This window comes from Fusarium musae, chromosome 10 (assembly GCF_019915245.1).
Source record: "Fusarium musae strain F31 chromosome 10, whole genome shotgun sequence".
Taxonomy (NCBI): Eukaryota; Fungi; Ascomycota; class Sordariomycetes; order Hypocreales; family Nectriaceae; genus Fusarium; species Fusarium musae.
The window spans coordinates 423,011-442,044 of record NC_058396.1 but is presented as its reverse complement, the minus strand read 5'-3'; the positions used below and the strand labels follow the sequence as shown (position 1 = coordinate 442,044).

The 19,034-nt window shown below is 46.1% G+C and overlaps 7 protein-coding genes across 7 annotated transcripts; 4 read left to right on the top strand and 3 right to left on the bottom strand.

Annotated features, from left to right (window-relative positions):
• Positions 1 to 638: 638 nt before the first annotated feature.
• On the top strand, positions 639 to 1,091 carry J7337_012303 (uncharacterized protein; the record flags this gene model as incomplete). Its single annotated transcript, XM_044829829.1, has 1 exon — positions 639 to 1,091. One exon carries the CDS (start codon positions 639 to 641, stop codon positions 1,089 to 1,091), a length of 453 nt encoding a protein of 150 aa, XP_044674745.1.
• A 2,324-nt stretch (positions 1,092 to 3,415) lies between these two features.
• J7337_012302 (uncharacterized protein) lies at positions 3,416 to 4,147 on the top strand (the record flags this gene model as incomplete). Its single annotated transcript, XM_044829828.1, has 1 exon — positions 3,416 to 4,147. One exon carries the CDS (start codon positions 3,416 to 3,418, stop codon positions 4,145 to 4,147), a length of 732 nt encoding a protein of 243 aa, XP_044674744.1.
• A 488-nt stretch (positions 4,148 to 4,635) lies between these two features.
• On the top strand, positions 4,636 to 5,550 carry J7337_012301 (uncharacterized protein; the record flags this gene model as incomplete). The annotated part of the gene is made up of 1 exon (XM_044829827.1): positions 4,636 to 5,550. One exon carries the CDS (start codon positions 4,636 to 4,638, stop codon positions 5,548 to 5,550), a length of 915 nt encoding a protein of 304 aa, XP_044674743.1.
• A 220-nt stretch (positions 5,551 to 5,770) lies between these two features.
• Positions 5,771 to 6,556, bottom strand: J7337_012300 (uncharacterized protein; the record flags this gene model as incomplete). Its single annotated transcript, XM_044829826.1, has 2 exons — positions 5,771 to 6,297; positions 6,343 to 6,556. 2 exons carry the CDS (start codon positions 6,554 to 6,556, stop codon positions 5,771 to 5,773), a joined length of 741 nt encoding a protein of 246 aa, XP_044674742.1.
• A 1,370-nt stretch (positions 6,557 to 7,926) lies between these two features.
• J7337_012299 (uncharacterized protein) lies at positions 7,927 to 8,548 on the top strand (the record flags this gene model as incomplete). Its single annotated transcript, XM_044829825.1, has 3 exons — positions 7,927 to 8,127; positions 8,183 to 8,424; positions 8,476 to 8,548. 3 exons carry the CDS (start codon positions 7,927 to 7,929, stop codon positions 8,546 to 8,548), a joined length of 516 nt encoding a protein of 171 aa, XP_044674741.1.
• Positions 8,549 to 10,944: 2,396 nt separating this feature from the next.
• On the bottom strand, positions 10,945 to 12,360 carry J7337_012298 (uncharacterized protein; the record flags this gene model as incomplete). Its single annotated transcript, XM_044829824.1, has 2 exons — positions 10,945 to 11,885; positions 11,937 to 12,360. The coding sequence occupies 2 exons, from the start codon at positions 12,358 to 12,360 to the stop codon at positions 10,945 to 10,947; spliced, it is 1,365 nt and encodes a 454-aa protein (XP_044674740.1).
• A 3,808-nt stretch (positions 12,361 to 16,168) lies between these two features.
• J7337_012297 (uncharacterized protein) lies at positions 16,169 to 16,652 on the bottom strand (the record flags this gene model as incomplete). The annotated part of the gene is made up of 2 exons (XM_044829823.1): positions 16,169 to 16,391; positions 16,486 to 16,652. 2 exons carry the CDS (start codon positions 16,650 to 16,652, stop codon positions 16,169 to 16,171), a joined length of 390 nt encoding a protein of 129 aa, XP_044674739.1.
• Between the last annotated feature and the right edge of the window lie 2,382 nt (positions 16,653 to 19,034).

Here is a 19,034-nt window from a genome sequence, read left to right as displayed (position 1 = left end):
TAAAACACAGCATGCTGATGATCGATTGCAGTAAGTTGTCCTAAAATACCTGGAGCAATCTTGCGCAGGCAGCTCGACAGGCATAAAGCTTTAGTAATTAAGAGGAACTGCAAGCTCATATATTATATTTTATCATAGACGTGACAACACAGATCAATATCCGTTGACCTTTCCATCATCACGCTGGTGCTTGACTAATGTCACTATTGTGAACGCCACACGGGGATCCGGTAAGGCGTCTTAAACAAGTAAGCCAGTATTCATATCTATTATGCACAATGTGGCCAATTGTATTGTGAATGCTTTCTTTAGCGTCAGACAGAGGTACGGAATTACAACACAGCCCGAAGTGCTTCACGGCGAAACTACAAAGCCTCATGCATAAGCAATGCCGCCAAGGAGTGGCTTGAGGCGGGGTGGTTACACTTGGGCATAATCTCGTTTAGTGCACTGCAGCTCTGGCCTATAGATTTGCTGGAAGCCTGTATTTGTAATTCTGAAAAATGCCCTGTGGTGGCTCAAACACGTAGTTAAATATTATTGGAAGCCTCGTTTGGTACTTTGTACTTCAAAGCAGCTTCACTAATCCCCCGTGAAAATCTTCCCTTTTCCTCTTATCCTTCTACAATTTATCAACTATGGCCGAACTAGCGCTAGCTATCATTCCGCTGGGAATAACAGTTACATCTGGTCTCGTCAAGTATCTGAAAGCTGTCAACGATCACGATGACGACCGTACCCGAGTTTTGCGTCAGGCTGAACGCTTGTCCAGCACGTTTCAATCACTTAAAGCCGCTTTAAACCGATCTCAGCTTGACCCAGAACTTTCTGCCTCGGCATCGCAGGCTTCTGGTTGTCTCAACGATTGCCAAAAAGCATTGGAAGAACTGGACATCCTTCAACAGAAAGTCTTTGCCACCGCTACCAGCATCGTCGCGGCGACTTCCCCCGCGCGAACAAAGGACAAGATAAAAGATGGGTACAGGAAGCTCATATATCCGCTGCGAAAATCCGACATCGAAAATCTGGGAGGAGCTTTGGATAGGCTTTCGACAACGCTTAGCTTGGCTCTAGAAATGCTTCATGTGTAAGGCGACCAAGTCTCTATTGATCACACTAGTTAATGAACTCCAGAGATGAAGAAGTCTTGACAAGAAAGATTTTGAATGAGCAAATGGCCGAGATTGAGAAAAACACTATCGTCAACTCCAATACAGCTACCGCTATCAAAGAACTACACCAACCTATCACGAAGATCGATTTAGCCGTCCCCGTTCTCCAGACATCTGTTGATTCTATTGTTCCCCATGTCGATCAGAGGTTGGATCAGATTTCCTACCAGATTTCTTACCAGCATATCCAGATGCAAGCTCAAATCCAGTCACTTCTTGATATGGCTGGGCCTGCAAGATATCAGGATCGCCTCGAAACAAACAGACAATTTTCATACCATCAGTCCACCGAACAAAGCAGCCAGCTTTCAGCCAGCGAACCGGAACTGCTTTCACTTGCCAAAAGAGCGGATTCTCTGTCTATATGCTCTTGTCAGCGTCGACGTGTGCGTCAGAGAAAAAGGTTTGCACTGGGACCCGTGCATTTCTCCGAAGAGATGATATCCAATATCTGTCACGAAAAAGATTGCGTGTTCTTGAACCTGCCATCAGACTACGAAAAGACGCGAACCATTCGGTTCACCGGCCTGGCTTCGTTGCTGAAAAAAGGGATTGAACTGTCATTCTCTACTCGCGTTCAGGCCGGGGAATCCAGTATCAGTCCTTCGTTTACCTACTTTCCAGTGGTTGATCAGGAAGTCGCGCCAGCATTTTTAGTCATAGATCTTCTTGGCCGCGCAGGGCGGCTCAAGAACATTGATGAGACTAGATCTAGAATAATTCTGAGCGCGGCGCAGCAAAAGCTTCAAGAATTGTCTTGCTCAGGAAGAGCAAGTCCCAATGACGTAACCAAATACGGCTATACCCTACTTCATGCCTTAGCACAAACGGTAAGATCGTATGAGGTCAAAGCATAAACACCCTTTGACTGACTTCCTTAGGTATGGATATCGATGATAAGTCCGGAAAGAGCAAATGCCCCGTTCGTGCATTTGACTTGCGAAGGCCTGGTCAATCTTCTTGTTGCCGCAGGTACATCTGTCACGGCTCGCGGCAGTTACGGAAAGTACGTGCCCCCAAAGCTACATTGATACCCAACTCAACAGTCTTCAGCCTAGCATTGCATTTAATTCTCAATGGAGCATTTGTTCCTGCCTCAATCTATGGCCCGCTCATTGCTGGGAACGACGTGGAAGATGTCCTCGCCCCCTTTTTTCCCTCTTCAATTGTCAGGTCTGAAAGCCTCAAGTATCACGAGCATAACCCAAAAGTGGCAGAGCGTAAGTCCCACTGTTTTATTCCAACCGTGACCTGCCACCCCCTCTATGTTCCTAGAACGCTTACAGCATGTAACAGTTCAATATGGTCCCTTAAGCTTAGCAGTCATTCGAAACAATCTGTCAGAAGTGGAGCGACTGATCTCTCTACATCCACAAATGCTCGAAGAGTTAAGTAGCCACAGGGAGACGCCCTTACATATAGCCATATATAGGCCCGAAATCTTGAAAGCACTGACCAAGAAAGTGAATCCCGAAGTTTGGGTTCAACGCGACTACGGTATGGTGACTGTTCTTAATAGTGCAATACAAGTCAGTCGTGATATTTGTAACCCAGGAAAGGCTTTGGATGATTCATGTTGCCGTTGCACATTACCACTTCGGATTATTTTAGCCTCTGGATGTCCCATTATACCTCACCGCGATTTCGGTCCCTATCCTCGTCGCTTTCTCGAAGCTTCTCGTCACTGCAAAACACTTCTGGCAAAGGAGTTGCGGATTCGTCGTCAGCAGCTGCGGGACTTAGCCCTGAACAAATTTTCAATTACAGAGTTGAAAAACTTTACATCTCTGGACGAAATACCTGACTTTGACGCCATCGGGATGGATATGTTGCTTCGACGAAAAGGAATCCTTGGTCTGGGGCCCTTGTCGACTTTCGTGGATGGGGATCTACCTCAACGGCCGGGGCAAGATAGTAGGTACTGTTTTAGGTCAATATTCTTCGACGTAACAACCCCAGAAGATGCAAATCTCTTTCTTGACTCCGGCTTCAAGGTCATCTCCACTGATCAAGATTATACCTCTTCACCAGACAGAACATTCCATGACCAGGATTTTCCATCGGATCGTTACATTTCACTCGAGTATGCAATATGGCTATTTGAACACCAGGCCCCGTTATGGAGATGGCATTACAGGTTCACTACCCCGATGCCTTCTGTTTTCGTTCTTGCCGACATTCTCGGTATTCAAGACTACAAATGTGGGGGCCAGGACAACATAAGTGATAGGGCAGAACATCACATGTTTGAATCTGATTTGGTTGACAAATGCTATTGTCTGTGCTCATCCGATATCTGTACCCCATTTACCTTGAGAATGAAGTGGCTAGCACATCCTCATCAGCAGGTTGAAGAGCCAACACCTCGCGAATATGCCGCACAATTCGGTTCTTATGCGGAAATATATGGCAGAAGCCTGAGCCTGAGCCATCACGTTATCATGGTGCGTCAAGCAACATTTGCTGCGCTAGATCTCAGGCATACCTGTTTGGATAGGCCTGGATATAGTCGTTACCCTGGTCCCGATTGGATGCATTTTCTGGGTCCAGTGACAGAACTGGAACCAGACGAGATTGATTTCGAGGCTCTTAATGTAGATGAGGAGGCAATTCTTCAGTTGGAGGAGATGGTCGTCATGTTTCAGGACTTTGTGCTAACCGGCCGCCAAACGACTATTTCAAGCAAGAGTGACGCTCTTGATATCGATTATTCGGCATTCAACGACCCAGCCGCCCTTGGCATAGACGACCTCTACTACCAGCGCATTTTAGAATTTTGGCACAACATTTGGGTATGTAGGATTCAGATTGCTCTGGATACTGTTGCCAAAAGTTGGGAGAACAAGCTTAATGGGCTGCATGATCCTGTCCAACTTTCGACTTGTGAGGAGGCAAGTGAAGACACAGAAAGCAGTGAGGAAAGTGATGACGATGCTGTTTTCAACAGAATTATTCAGCGGATCCAGGATATCTAAAGAGTGCCATAGCTAGGGTTAGTGTTATACAGTTTGGTGATTTTCGTCCTATACAGATTCAGGTAGTTCTCCATCAATATTTTGCGAGACGACTTCCATTAATCACAGTTGACACTTGGATGGGAAGTATTGGAACCAGCCACTACATAACTGGCGTGCTTCCTTCAGCATCTAAAACTATCAAATGTAATCCCAAGCCTAGAAACATGGCCAAGACAATGTTAGATGAAGCTGGAGCATATTCAGGTTATCGCAGCCTAAACCTAGGACTTTGAGTTTCTGACCTTGCTTGATTAGGACTTGGTTCCGCACTACAGACGCGGTGCCATTCCGCATAGCCAGCTGTTGTGCCGATCACAATCACCTAACGCTATCAAATTATTGAGTTTCTATGCTATAATTACCGGCCTCCCCCAACACAATGCCATACGGAAATTCGACCCTCCCCACAAACTTTTCCTCAACACAGCACATCGCCCACTGCCACTATGTCGCCCGAAAATACCGATCCTTTGGCTGGACTTGATTCCATTGACTGGTCTAAACTCGGCCACGCCTACGGACCAGCTGATGATGTACCTCATATTCTTAGGGAGCTTCAGTCTACAAATCCCGACATCTACAAGACAGCGCTTGATTCATGCTGGTCCAACATCTATCACCAAGGCACCCGCTACAGTGCTTCCGTTGAAGCAATCCCCTTTCTATATGCTTTGCTTGATAGCCCAGCAACCAAAGACCGCGAGGTCATATTATTCCTGATTGTCAGTCTTGCAATTGGTGATCCAGACTGGGCGGTTCCTAATGGGATCGACATCCAAGAATGGGAACAGCGCATCGCTGGTATGGAGCCTCCAAACCGTAATTATGCAATGTATGAGCTCAAAGCCTACGAGGCCGTTGAGCGGGGACTGCCTTCGATGGTCCGTTGCTTAGAAGAGGATTCAGCCGGCTTGCGAGCCAATGCGTCTCATGCTTTGGCATTCTTCCCACGCCACTCGTATGCATCGGTCATAGTTCTCCTCGATCTACTGGGTCGAGAGACAAATGATAACGTCCGCGGGACAATTGTACTTTCACTTGCCATCTTATACGTCAAGGCGAATGATGACTCGGAGAAAAGGAATATTGTTGAGAAGATCCAGGAGTACTGTGCGCCTTCATCAAACCGAGAAGCGGACGATATCTTCAAATGGTCTTGCGTTGCTGCGCTCTTGATATTAGGTTCAAAGGACGATGGGTTGGTTGAGACTGTGCAGCGTGTGCACGTGGATGAAGCGTACCTATCCAAGTTGGAGTCAAGCATTGATTCTAGCTCTTGGTTTCCGTTCGCTACATTAGGTCTACGGGAGTTGGCCACTTCAATACTGGAGAGCCATCAAAAGTTGTCAGGACGGTGTTGAGCCCAAGTTAAATGTAAGGTAGTTATTCAATGCGGCCGCCAATCACTAAACCTAGAGTTTCTCTTGCAACTTGCCCTCTGAGTCAACATGCCTCTTACTTGCACCTATTCGCTCGTTCTTCTGTTCACTCCCAGTACTTCTTGCTAAGGTTAGAATCAAGAAGAAGTTAGAACCCAGATGTATACAGTCTTTAAGGACTCCATATAAACAGGGTCAAGGTCTAGCGTGCCGTGTTTGGGGCATCGCAAACATCAGAATCGTGCAAAGACTGTCCAGGCGCAGCAGCCATATTCAGCTCATAAACCGACCCATCCGGCAACGTAATCGACTGCGAAAAAGCCTTTCTCTCCGGGTTCGACGAGCAAGCCATAGCAACCATCTGCTTCATGAGATCTACTTGAGAGAAATCCAACGAACACTGTTCCACGGGCGGTGGCTTATCCGTCAGCTTCTCAATAAGCTTGAAAATGCCCGTGACGACAAAGTTCTGCCCACCTACGCCGCCAAGGTTTGCCCAGAATGGCTGGTTCAATGTGTCCATTACCTGGGGACCTTTCTCTTTGAGCTTCTCGATGAACGGCTCGCTGAGCTGATACAGAGTTGATCCAAGGGCCTGTCCAGTAGCCTTGGCGCACTCCAATGCAGTGGCGCAGGCAGAAGAGATATCTCGATTGAAGAGATCCAAGTCAGATGGGGGAGAGTCGTTGGTTTCAGAACGCTCAGCCAACCAGGCACCCTTGACGTGAACTACTGAGCGTTAGTATGGGAAGATACTAAGGGCCTTTGACCTACCAGTGTCGTCCCAGTCTTCGGGTGCAACGCCAGCAAATAAGCCGGCTGAAACTTCATGGTATCTATATATCTTGTCCAGAGATCTTCCATAGTTGCCATGCTTGATTGGGTCAACGAAGGAACGCCTCTCAATCGACTCCATGGGGCTAGCATGGACGAAGGCCGACATGAGAATGACAAGGGAAGTAGCATTGAGGTATCTCATGATGAGCATGATGAATAAGATTGGTTTTAAAGAATTGAGTAAGGCTAGGAGTTGTAGGTTAAATGTCTGTTGAAACGATAATTATCTTAAAAGACTTAAGATGAATGGCATTGAGGTTTTATAAAGATTCACCAAATAACATTCTTTTCAATAAGAAGTCAAGAAATACATATTCATAAAAGGTCCTGTGTAAGTCGTTCGGGACCGAACTAAATGATATACCCGAGCTGATCGACATACATACAATGTAACCATGAATTTATTTAAGAACTTGTTCGGGACCGAGATTGACTACCGCTCCCGAACTGATCGGCATACAAATATTTTAACTAACTAATCCATATAATACATTAGAACCCAAGATCATCGTGAGCTTCAACAAGTTCCATGACAACTGGCCTACGCTTTGATGTTTTACTTGGTTGCCTATTTGTCTACCTGCTAAACTGCGTTAGACTACATGATCGCTGAAGTTAATCAGGATTTTTCAGTGTTTTGGCTTCATATGTCTCGTTGAAACGTCATAAGCTTTAACCGTATGGTCAAGCGTAAAGGCTACGAACACAGGCGATGAATGAGAACACGATATGTTCATAAGTTCTAGGTATAAATCAGACTACATGACCACTATAGGATTCAATGGTCTCGGGTTTTCACTCTGCTCCTTGCGTATATAACAAAAGACACGCCAGAAAGCATAATGACTGTTGGTTTCAATGGCTCCTGTTTTGCTCACCTCCAGCCTGATGGTTTACTGCGCTTTGATTTTCTACCTTGTTTTATTTCGCAACTAGAAGCATGATTGTCGTAGGATTAATAATGGATTTGCAGATTATCTGCGCTTTGACATTTCCTTGATTTTATGCCTCATTAGAATACATAGTATACATAGTCAATCTAAGGTTTAGTAACTACTTCTAAGTGTATCTCGACTTGGATCGATTTATTCTGTTGCCTGTTGTAACATATCTTATCATAGCGAAAGATCGTCAATTTAGAGTTCGAAGGATTCTGGGGTAAATATAAACTATACCTATAGAAGGCAGTGATGTTATAACAGTGCCGATCTTACAATCCAATAGGTCAACTTTTCTAAATGCCGGGCTATGATGTAAGTCGGCCCTAATAATATGCCGTCTTGGCAGCAATGGAACTTTTGCAAGCTTAGAACCGATTACCTACTGCCAAGTATTTCAGCCATAAACCAGCAACGTCAATGTTGAAACCTCTAGATGATGTATAAAAAGCGTCGGCACAACCGTTGACCCAAGAATTATCCAAGGCACAGAGCACCACTTCCAAATCACTCAATAAAGCATATAAACTCACAATATCACTTTTATATCCATCTTCAGACTTAAACCCTTTCAACATTCACCATGCAGTACAAAAGCATCCTTTCTCTTGTTGCCTCCATCTCCCTCATCCAAGGATTTGTCATTCCCGAGGGTCTGAAAGATGGCATTTACTCCGTCAACAAAGACAACAACGGCAATGAGCAGATCGAATATGTCTCTGGCTTTGAGCATTCTACAAAGTCCAAGCATCGCCGTGTTCCTCTCCCGAGCGGAGAGATCGGTGTAAGTAATTTCTTCAGCTGACAATTACCAACTCAACGCCTGACGTATGAAATAGTGCACCGGCGCAGGACTGGACTACAGCGACCTATCTGGAGCCCAGGTTCAGTTATACAATTACTGCGGCTCCAGCGCCACTATGCCCTCGAAGCTCATGGTCTTTGTCCATGGCACAGCCAAGGCGTATATCTGTAACTACGCGGATGCGGGTAAGAATACTTGCGCTGACCACGAGGCAAAGGCGGCGTTTGCCTCGCTCTCTGGGAACTGCGGAAACCCATCTTCGCCACTTGGCGGCTGGTATGTTTCTCTACTGTTGAAAAACAGAGGTCGGCTCTAACTATATTATAGGTATTTCTTGAAGGATTGGCAAAAAACTTATGGTTATGATGCGGCGGGTGCTGATGTTTGCGGTAATCTTTAAGCTAAAGACTGGCTCGCTTCAACGTTTGCTCGCTTCAGTTTGCCATATGTTGGTTTTGTTGTGTTTTTCTTATTGGATTACTTCTTGGAGACGCGGATCTCAGCGGCACGCTTTGATGTATATACAGCTTGCATAAACTCCATCTTTACCGCTGTTGGCCTTGAGAAGAACGGAGATAAATGTAGAAAATGCGACCGCATCAGTGGGGCTAACTCAACCCATCAGTCCCGTGACATCCATCAATAATTGCGCCTTTTCCTTGTACCTGTTCACCTGTTCCTCCGTCCACTCCCAGTACTTATTTCCAAGCTCAGGATCAAGAAGATCTTTGCGGCATGGCTCGACCTTTCCAAAAGGAGACACCATTCAAGGGATACAGTTAGCCATCTAAGCCACAAATTGTTGCCGTATACTGGTTGTCATCTTGACTGACGAAAGACTTACCCCAACAGCCATTTTCCTTCTCTGTGATGGTAGGAGAATGGCTTGCAAACACTTGAGTCTAGGCTCCGTTCTTGGGTGCATGAGCAATGAGTTTCTACGCAGCTATCGTCAGCCTTATGTCTCGACACTCGACATGTACAAGGTGATGACTTACAAAGATAGCGAGCTGCATGCTCGGCATGTTCTGCTGTAGGTTGGTCACAAAGTTGTCAGGGTTCAGCGCCCAAGTCAGGAGTTAGTTCCTGAAATCTAGTAAAGAAGAGGATATAAAATGACGAACAATGCTGATGACGCTTCTCCGGCAGTCCTTGGAGCGTACTCTCTTAAACCCCTGCGGAGGTACCATTACGCCAGCGTTGTTGTAGAGTACATCAAGCCAGCTCTCCTGTGCGAGAAATCCTTGGGCTGAAGCCTTGATAGTAGTAAGATCGTCAAGGACTAGTGGTAAGAAGATTATGCTACCAATTGATTTCGGATGAGCTGCCTTGATATCTCATAACCTCATCGGCCTTGGATCGAGAGCGAGCGGCCATGTAGATCTTTCCATTTTTCTGGTATAGAATTGAAGCAAGTTCCTTGCCCAATCCGCCAGAAGCACCCGTGATAAGAAATATTCGACAGTGGAGTACGCATGCGTAAGATCGATAGATTGAGACAATGAATTGATGCTATTGGACTCGATGCTGTGCGTATCGATGGAGTCGCAGAATGTCGCGCCTGGCGTTGATCCCTGTTCCAACAATGGGCCTGAGATTGGGGGGCTCAAGATATGCTGCTCGGTAGCTCTCGGAGAATTGGCCAGACGATTCTCAAGCTCAGTGAGACGTGCTTGCATCATGCTCCAATCACTAGCAGTTGGCTGGGAGTCAGTCGCGATGCCATATTCGCAAAGACGTCGGGTCCGCTTGCATAAGCTACACTCTGGAAGAGCCTTGTTGCAACGCCGCTTCTGCTTTTTACCAGCTTTGCAAGCTTGCTCACTGCGGCTTGCCATCTTTGGTGCATGCAAGTCTCGCTTTTTCTGGTGTATTACCCGTTCAATTGATCGATGGAGACGCGGATGTCAGCCGCATATTCAAGATAAGCATAATTGCGAGTCACTCACTACGTAACTCTGTGCTTTTACTGCTGTCGGGCTTGAAAGGCGGAAAGGCGGAGCTGAGTGCGGAAAATGCGGCCGCATCAGTGGGGCTCACTCATCCTGTCAGTCCGGCGTTGATACTATACCACATAGCTAACGGTAACCCCATTGCTGAGTTAGCATAAAAGTCCTACTCCTTATTGAGAGATGCAAAAGCTTTACTCTATATATTAGCTAATTCAGTCGCAACCGAGCTTCATAAGTATGCGACTGAGCGTCCCAGTACCGGCAGTCCGAAAGCCGCCTGGGACTCGGATACATCAAGATTCGCATCGATTGCATGGCGATTTGTTACATTACGCCTCTCGGCATGACGATGGAAGGCCCAGTGTAATGGCCTATCCTGTCTGGTACATAATCTTCCCACTTGGGCCTCGGCCTAGTACCTAGGTACCTCCTTGTGAGCGTCACAAGTCATGCAAGATTAATGTTTGGGTATGCAATCATATCAGCGTTGTTGGTAATGCTAGTTGACTTTTAGTACTCTCTTTTCTCATCATTGGTGAGAAAAACAGGCATGTAATCCTTGGCTGTGTTACACCAGTTGGTTATTTGGGTGCATTGAAACCGGAATTGCCTGTTTGCAGCCATTGATGCAATTCGCTGACCGAGTTGTTGAACCCCTCTTCTGACAGGGCGGGCAGACAAGACGTGAGGGGGACTGAAAATGAGGCCAGCTTACGCATGGCCATGTCCCAACACTTTCGGGCGCAATACGAAGATCCCTGCTGTGCAAGCAATATGACAGCGTAGCAGCCCATAATGAGACTTGACGAGAAGGAACATTGCCGGATGAGCTGTGATCTCTGATCTACAATATGTCTATTTCCCGTACCCGTTCAGCCTCAATATTCTTGATGACCTTCTCCTGAAATTGCAGCGCAAAGTCGTTTCGATCTGAGAACGGCTCAAATTCCCCAGATATGCAGGCAATCACAGCCTGCTTATATGCGGATCCCATGGTATGTGCCAATCTGTCCTCCGCATTCTTCAAAAACACATTTTTAATTTCCGATGTAACCTTTCCGGAGGCCTTGAGGTTGTACTCATCCAGGTAGTCCTCTCGCATGGACGCCGCAGTCTGCCACACACCAATTTCAAGTAGAACTACACCCAGTGAGTAGAGATCATGTGCCTTGTTGAATTTGACGGTGGGTAAGCCCTGACGGTCTGGGTGTCTGTAGAGGTTTCTCCCAACATCGGGGTCTGATGCGAAAATAGTGTCGGCCATCTCCGGTCGCGAGTACTCGAAGTTTACCAGATACGGATTCTTGTAGATACATCTGTCGTCTTGGTCGTAAAAGAAGCGGATCGATTCGCTTCGCATAGACTTATGTAGCCATCCATCAGCATGAAATGCTCCAATTGCCAATGAAATCGAGAGCGCGGTATGGAAACGTAGGGTTAAAGACGGTGCATCCGGGCCCTGGCCATCCTCAATCAGTTCATTCAAATTGACAGCTTCTTTGTCCGACACTCCTGCTGGGTAACTAAACTCGAAGGTGAACCACGAGCGATCTGGGTCGTTGGTGACTGACTTCAAGGGCAAAGTGTGAAATCCATTTGCGCCAGACTCCCGGAGCAAATGCGCTAGTTGGTTGATCGCTTCTATGTTCATACTTGTTTGTTGGGTTTGAACAGAAGAATAACGTTTGTACTCCTTCATTGCTGGGCCGTCTGACACCACTTCCCATGCAGTCAGCGATATTGGACGTTTGGCGGCTTCAACCCCGCCCGTGGGAATGGTGTGATCTTTCACCGGTCAGTGTTAAGACATAATCTGTGTAACCATAAGCTGCATACCTGCGTAGGCTGTTGGTCCCTCGGTACCATTGGCTGATTCGACAAGAGCGTTCAGTCTCGCATGAGTCGCAAAACCTGACTGAATCGGTTCCAACTCATCCGATGCTGGCCGTTTCATTTGTAAGAGCTGATCTCTCTCGGTAGATGCTCCTAATTCTTTTCTCAAATTCGAAGTAATAGTACTGAAAATAACGAACTCAAAATGTTGGAGCCTTGCGTTATGGCCGCGAAATGTTTCGACAGCGGCCTCAAGCTTTCGGCGCCCGAACAATGCCCAAGCCCACGCGTCAGCCTTGAAAATTGGCTCCATTTTAGGAAGTACACCCTTGAGAGTCCCAAGTCCCGACAAGGGGTTGCCTCGTTTCCGGGGATTGCTTGAAGTCGAGTGTTTGGGTGGTGTCCGTGGCGGCGTCATTCGCTCCATTAGGATATTCTCCAACTCAGCAGGGGAAACCCTTTGAGCCCTTGAAAAAACTTCACATTGATCCCTGTACTTCTCGTCCTCCATTCTCGCAACGTCTTTATAGTCGGAAAGCTCTTTCCCAAGATGTTCAACAATTCTGTGTATATGAGCAACAACATGCTGCCTCAAGTTAGCCGGTATACGTTACGAAGGTATTAGCAATTCCTACCATGCTTTGGTCGGTTCTCTCGGTCTTCTCTAAGGCAGCAAAGACGTGGATGAAGACGCGTAGATATAGGTACTCTCCATGGAATTTCGTCAGCAGCCACTCATGCTCCTCCCTGTAATGGCTGGCTGACATGCCAAGTCTGTATATACTCATCACCAGGAGATATACATCCTTGTAGACCGAGAGCGCCATTCCAGCAGCTTCCATGTTGTTCTTTTTTGTTGGTTTTGGTCGTTGTATCTGGGATGTTTGGAAGATAGTAGGAAGAAATGAGAGGCCTGCCCCTTAGTTTTATCTTCGTGCGGGTGGAGTGGGAGGGGTGGCTTCGGCCTTGGCTTGTTTACGTGGCCCATTTCCAATGGTGATTATGCCTGGGCTTACTTACGGATTCATAACATGAGGGCTGGGGGGTGGGGTGGCCTCACTGGTGAATCACATTTCGCGTAACACAAGATCCTTATTCAAAGTTTGCTACCGCTACACGCACATTAAGAATTGCTTTTTGACTAACGGATACAGTACTACATAACCAGATCCTGGTTGGGACGTCAGTGGTATCTTGAAATGTATTAGATAAACAGAAGACACGGAATATACTAAGGGGCCTATCTTCAGCTCTTTGAACATCAACACTTACAGAAGCCCGATTCCATATTGCACGTACAGGTTCCTATCACCTTCCGCCATGTCTGAGTACAGGCTCCCCCGCGAGATTCTCGGCATGGTTGGGAATGAGCTTGCGATTTCAACCATCGATATAGGGACTTTCGGTATGGCACGTGACTTATATGGAAACTGCATCCCAACTCAGATCTTTGAGATCGACAAATTGCGTTTCCCAACGAAACCAAAGCGTTCAAAGAGAATGCCCGCCTATCCTGCGAAATTTTCGGACATCAAGGGACTGGCACATTGGCTGTAGTACGTGACGCTTCTGGATATGCCCATGGTTCGCCCAAAGCCTGGGTTTTCTAACCTGCTGCATTCCCTCCAGTAAACGATGTGAACCAAGCAAACGAGATTCCTACAAAGCTCACTACGAAAATATACTTCAAAAGAATAAAACACAGCAGGAACAGATTCAGAACGAAATTAAGACGGTTATTAAGGAGTTCGAGTCAACGCAAAATGTCAGAACTGCTAGCAAATCACTAGAACGAATCTGGGGGGGTGACGCATTCATAGTCTCCACACTATTTCTCTCTACTGCCTTTTCAGACACCATTTCATTTCTTTCCCCGGAATTGACGTACTGCTTCAACCTTGATACCGGCTTGAAAAACGATGAGTCTGAATTTTCTCGAGACGCGAGACTGCATGACGCACTCCAAACGTGCGTCGAAAAGACTATTGAGCGGTTTAGTCCAAAGCTAATTACCCGCCCCGAGGTTGAACAAGTTGCGTATGTTTTACGATTATTGGCAAAACTAAAAGGTATACGGATATTCCAATTACCGTTACAAGCTAGAAATGCTAAGCCCTTCATAGACAGCTATTATGAGCCCGGTCTTGTTTCTCGGCAAGGACCCCTACGCCGGGATGGAATAATATTCAAGGCCAAAGTTAAAAATCGGAACAACAATCCATTCCCCGATGTTTCCCGTCCGCTTGCCATGAAAGAACAGTCTATCATTGGGGACCACCGTATTATTGACTATCTAAACGAAGTCAAGATATCTTCTGAACTCAATTGCGTAGGATCTACGAGTTATTCTTGCTGTCTCTTTATCACACATACTGATATCCGTTAGGTTAATGTGATCGCATTTCATGGCTGGACATACACCAACCAACACATCAGAATCGTGATGGACCGCATGAAAACAGACCTAGAGAACCGCTTAAAGGACCACAGGAAGTGGAATAAACGAAATTCTAGACATGATCCCGACTCTAAACCACTTCTGGTACCCCTAAAGCAGTTGCTTCATGGCTTAAAAAGCCTGCATGAACACGGAATAACTCACAGAGACATCAAGCCAGAAGCAAGTACACTTCATTCTCAACGTTAATTGGTTCTGACATCATTATCAGAACATATTCCTTGATAAGGAGGATAATGTCGTTCTCGGTGATTTCGGGGTCTCCAAGCAGGCCCGTGATGGTAATGAAACAACACTTGCAACATTCACAGGCACAACCGCATACATAGCACCGGAGGTGCTTGGTGTCCGCCGTCAAGACACGGCTTATACCTCGAAGGCCGACGTCTGGGCTCTGGGGTGTGTGTTATACAGGATGCTCTCAGGACATCCCCTCATCAAGGATCACAACGACAAGGACGAGGTTATCACAGCTGTGAATAATTTCAAGGAAAAGCGCATTGTCAAACCTCGGCGCCTGCCAAAGGTACCAACAAAATGCCAATATGAATTCTTGGACGGACTCCTCGACTGCACGGTAAATTCTCGGCTCTCGGTCACAGATGCTTTATCTCAGTGCTCAGTTTGGAAAGATTATTAAAGTAATGTTCAGGATTTCATCTCTGGTCCCTCTCCTCTCTCTATGGATTCGGTATTCTACGTGGAAATCATGATGTTAAAGGTCCTCGTAGGAAGTGGCCTTGCTTACAGTATGAAATCAAGGGTTGGACGTCCATCAATGGTAGCTTTTTATTGTATCTTTCTTTTATCACCGTTCTCGATCGCCCTCGCTCAATGTTGAGATGAATTATTCCAACAGGGTTATTCTTTTTATGTTTCTTTTCGTGGGGATTATCTTTATGGACTATGGAACAGGGAGGGGCACGCTGATTGCTACAATACAATTCCCATATTTACCAAGTTAAAACTATCAATTGAACCCCCACTATTTCATTGATGTCCCCTCTACGCTTCAACTTGACGGCTTGACCTCCTCGTGTATGCTGGAAACCATTTATTCTTAAGAGCTTCGTCAACGTCTAATCTCTGCCGTGTATCTGTACAAATGAGCCTTTTGAGAAATCTTACATCCTTCTCCTTAATTTGGGGATACCTAGCTGTCAGCGTGTCAAAGGATTCCAGCTTCCAGTACACATTCGAGTTAATGTCATGAATCGAAGTAAAGAGCTGTTCGCCAGTGAGCATCCTGTACAAGACACAACCTAACGACCAGATATCCACCTTATTCGAGTACCGTGGATCTGGCAAGTTCGCTTCTTTTATTATTTCAGGGGCTGTATAGCCCCATATCTCATACACGGATTCCGATGAGGGAAGGTGGCCGCCAGTAAGGCGTTTCGAGATTCCGAAATCGCCGATTTTTAAGTTGCCTCGCTTATCCGTGAAAATGTTCTGCCACGCATGGGATTATTAGCTGGACTGAGCCATGATGGAAGATAATAAGATAGATCAACCTTTGGTCTTAAATCACAGTGGATAATTCCTTCTTCATGCAATGCACAGAGTCCCTCGATCAACTGCCGGATTGGTATATGAAGCTTTGTGTTCGGTCGTGCCATTGCCCATGTGATTTGGGCTCCATTGACCCTTTTGGCTTTCCTTAGATACCTTTCCAAATCACAGCACATAAGTTCGATGGCCAAATGGAAGTGGCCCTCCTTATAAACCCACCCATGAAATGCAACCAATTCTTTCTATACAATGGTTAGCCAGTATGTCAAGGCAATCGAGCAACGGTCTTGACCCCAACCTTCTTTATCTTTGTCAAGATAGTGATCTCGCTGAGAAGCTGAAGGTAGCGGACGCGTCCGTTTCTTCCAGATACAGCCTTTACAGCAACTTTTGTGCATGCCCGGGTTCCTTGAAGTTCGCCCTCGAAGACTGCCTCACAGCCGCCTCCAGCGCCTAAGCGGTGGCGCCAGTGAACCCGGAGGGCATCGCTGGGGAGGTGTGTTTCTTTGTAAATAGATGGGTTAGTATAGAATCCTCAGATCGGAGGTGAAGCATATACACCTACCCCGCATAGGCTCATACCGTACAACAACAAACGCGACCTGCTCAACATCTGCGGCTGTGACATCTTTACCGCTCTGCTTTATCCTTTGAAAGAAACCATCAAGTTTCGCCAAAAGATTGTCGTAGGTTTCTTGATTATACTTGTAGTCCTCAAGTCCAGCCCATTCACATAGCTCATGGGACATGAACGGGAAAGCGTCAGGGTATGCGCAGGCCAGTATCAAAGTTGCCGTCTTGAAGCCTACTCCTTTAAGCGCTTGAATATAACTAAGGGCGTAACGAGCAAATATCGGATTAGAACATTCCCGAAAGCCTTCTCTTGTTGCTTCCACCACATCTTTATTGCAAGTGTTCCGAAGGAAATTGCAGTTTTTGCCTTTCGCATGGCGGCCATCCCTGGCATCGTGCTGGCTGCTATCGGTAAGACAAGTCTGTATTGAAGCAAGTAGGTTTTAAAGTACCCACTACATCCAATTTAGGAGGTCATGGACTTCACTCCGCGTTAGGAACTTTTTATCCTTGCGTGATGTACACTTTTTTGGTATAATATTGAAGCGCTTGTCGCTCAGCGGCTGGATGAGGTTTGAGACATAGTCAGGATACCTCGCTAGAATGTCGTGAAACAGATCACTCTCAATTGTATCAAACCCTGTGTTCTGCTCTAGTATGCGAAGATCTTGGACAGTCGAATCCTCTTGCATTGCGAAGTCAAGTAGGGTTTGGGGTATTTCATCAATTGATCAAGCAGAGGCCGTTTACATTTACCTGATTCGGCGCATGTGTACATTGGATGATGCGAGATTTTGCGTACCTGTTTCTGGTTAAAGAGTATTACGCCAAACAGATTCAGCATTTTGCGTCAGCTGACCTATATTAATGCCTCTCGAAAACCGGGGTCTTGGCGCTCAACATTGTGAGGGGGCTTATGGCATTGACTGTCAATTTGATAAAAGGCACTATTGGCGCAATAACGGCAGCCTTTGTGACCATTTGCAGGGTGTCTGAAAGCTCTTGTTCGTTTTGTGGCTAAATCACATGTTCGACTAACATTGCACATTGGTATTCGGTCTGGAAGTGGCTTGCATTGTTATATTGAAACTGAAGTATGGTGGTGGTCAGCGAAGCGCTCATGTTCGGCATTATGGACTTAAGGGTTTGTGAGTCCTCGAATTAACAAGGAGTCGAGTTAATAGAGGCAGTTCCCTCAACTCTCTAGTTGATTCGTTAACTTGAATGACAACACAGTTTCTAGAGACTGAAATCGTCGGCCGAACTTGGATTTAGAATGTTTCCCTTGTTAGGGTACGTTACGAAGTTCTTACCTCATACTACCTACTCCCCTCTGTAGTAGGCAAGGCTCGGGGCACCGAAAAGTGGACCACAGAGCCTGCTTAAAATATTGGCTTGGCAAAAGCCGTTACGACATCGTGTAAAACTGTAATCAGCAGTTTTAGATAAGAAAATAAATAGGGTCGCCTGTAAGAAAGTCAGCACGTTTAAGTCTACTAAAAAGGCAGTTATTAAGTTTCCAGAGACATATATAATACTATATAGTAGCGCTAAAGGGGACTTATTTACAATCTTTAGCATAGATATCGATTTGGCGTTCTGTGCGGCCGAACTAATGTCTGTTCTGTAAACAATCTTGCCAACTTACAAGCATCCTTTACCCACAACAGTCACCGTTGCCATCTCATAGCCGCATTAAGACAAGAGACACCACAGAGCTTGATCGGTCTAAAAATAAAAAGAGGCTTTTTAAGTTAACATATTGCATTCTTACTTTTTTAAGTAGCGCCGGAACAGCCGCAAAGTCAGCTTCATTGTCTGGAATGCTAGCCATCGCAATTGAATTCGCTACCCTACAGCAGACAAAATGCCTTCAATCGCACTTTGGCCTCCTTCTTATGCTCTCTTGCGCCATAAAAAATCTCACTATACCTGCGATACGTTTTTTTACAGGTTTTGGCAGAAGTTAAACACATAGTGAAAATTCATCAGTCTCGAGATATCCAGACGCAGTGCTAATGTTGTGACGTTGCTGACTGGCGCAATTGGGTGCGGATGTCACAGAGCGGAAATGTACACTCTTAAGCTAAAAGATAAAGTTATCTTGCATGCCAATATCACGGGCGAAAGCACAATCAATTCCATCGAGCAAAAGTTTCCCGAATGATTGCCACATTTCTGGATGATGCATTGACTGAATGAAAGGCCAAAACCTCAACCTCGATCTCTTGCTGATCATCAATTGAGAACACATTAATACGATGATCTTCCATGATCCTCAGTCCCAGCAGCGATCGCAATTACATGATCACCAAGCTCCAGTGCCGAAGCAACGCACGTGGGGTCGAGCTTTGGCCTCGCGCCGCTAAGATTATCTCAATAAACACGAGCATGACCCTCACCGACTCTGCTTTACGAGATTCCCTAAGACAAATATCGCAGTGAGTTGAAATGCAGGGGCAAGGGACAAACAATAGTTCCAGCTGATCTGTTCGTATTGCCAGAAGCTCGTAACTGCATCAGGCATGAAATGCGCAGGGGTAAAGATTCCAAGAATA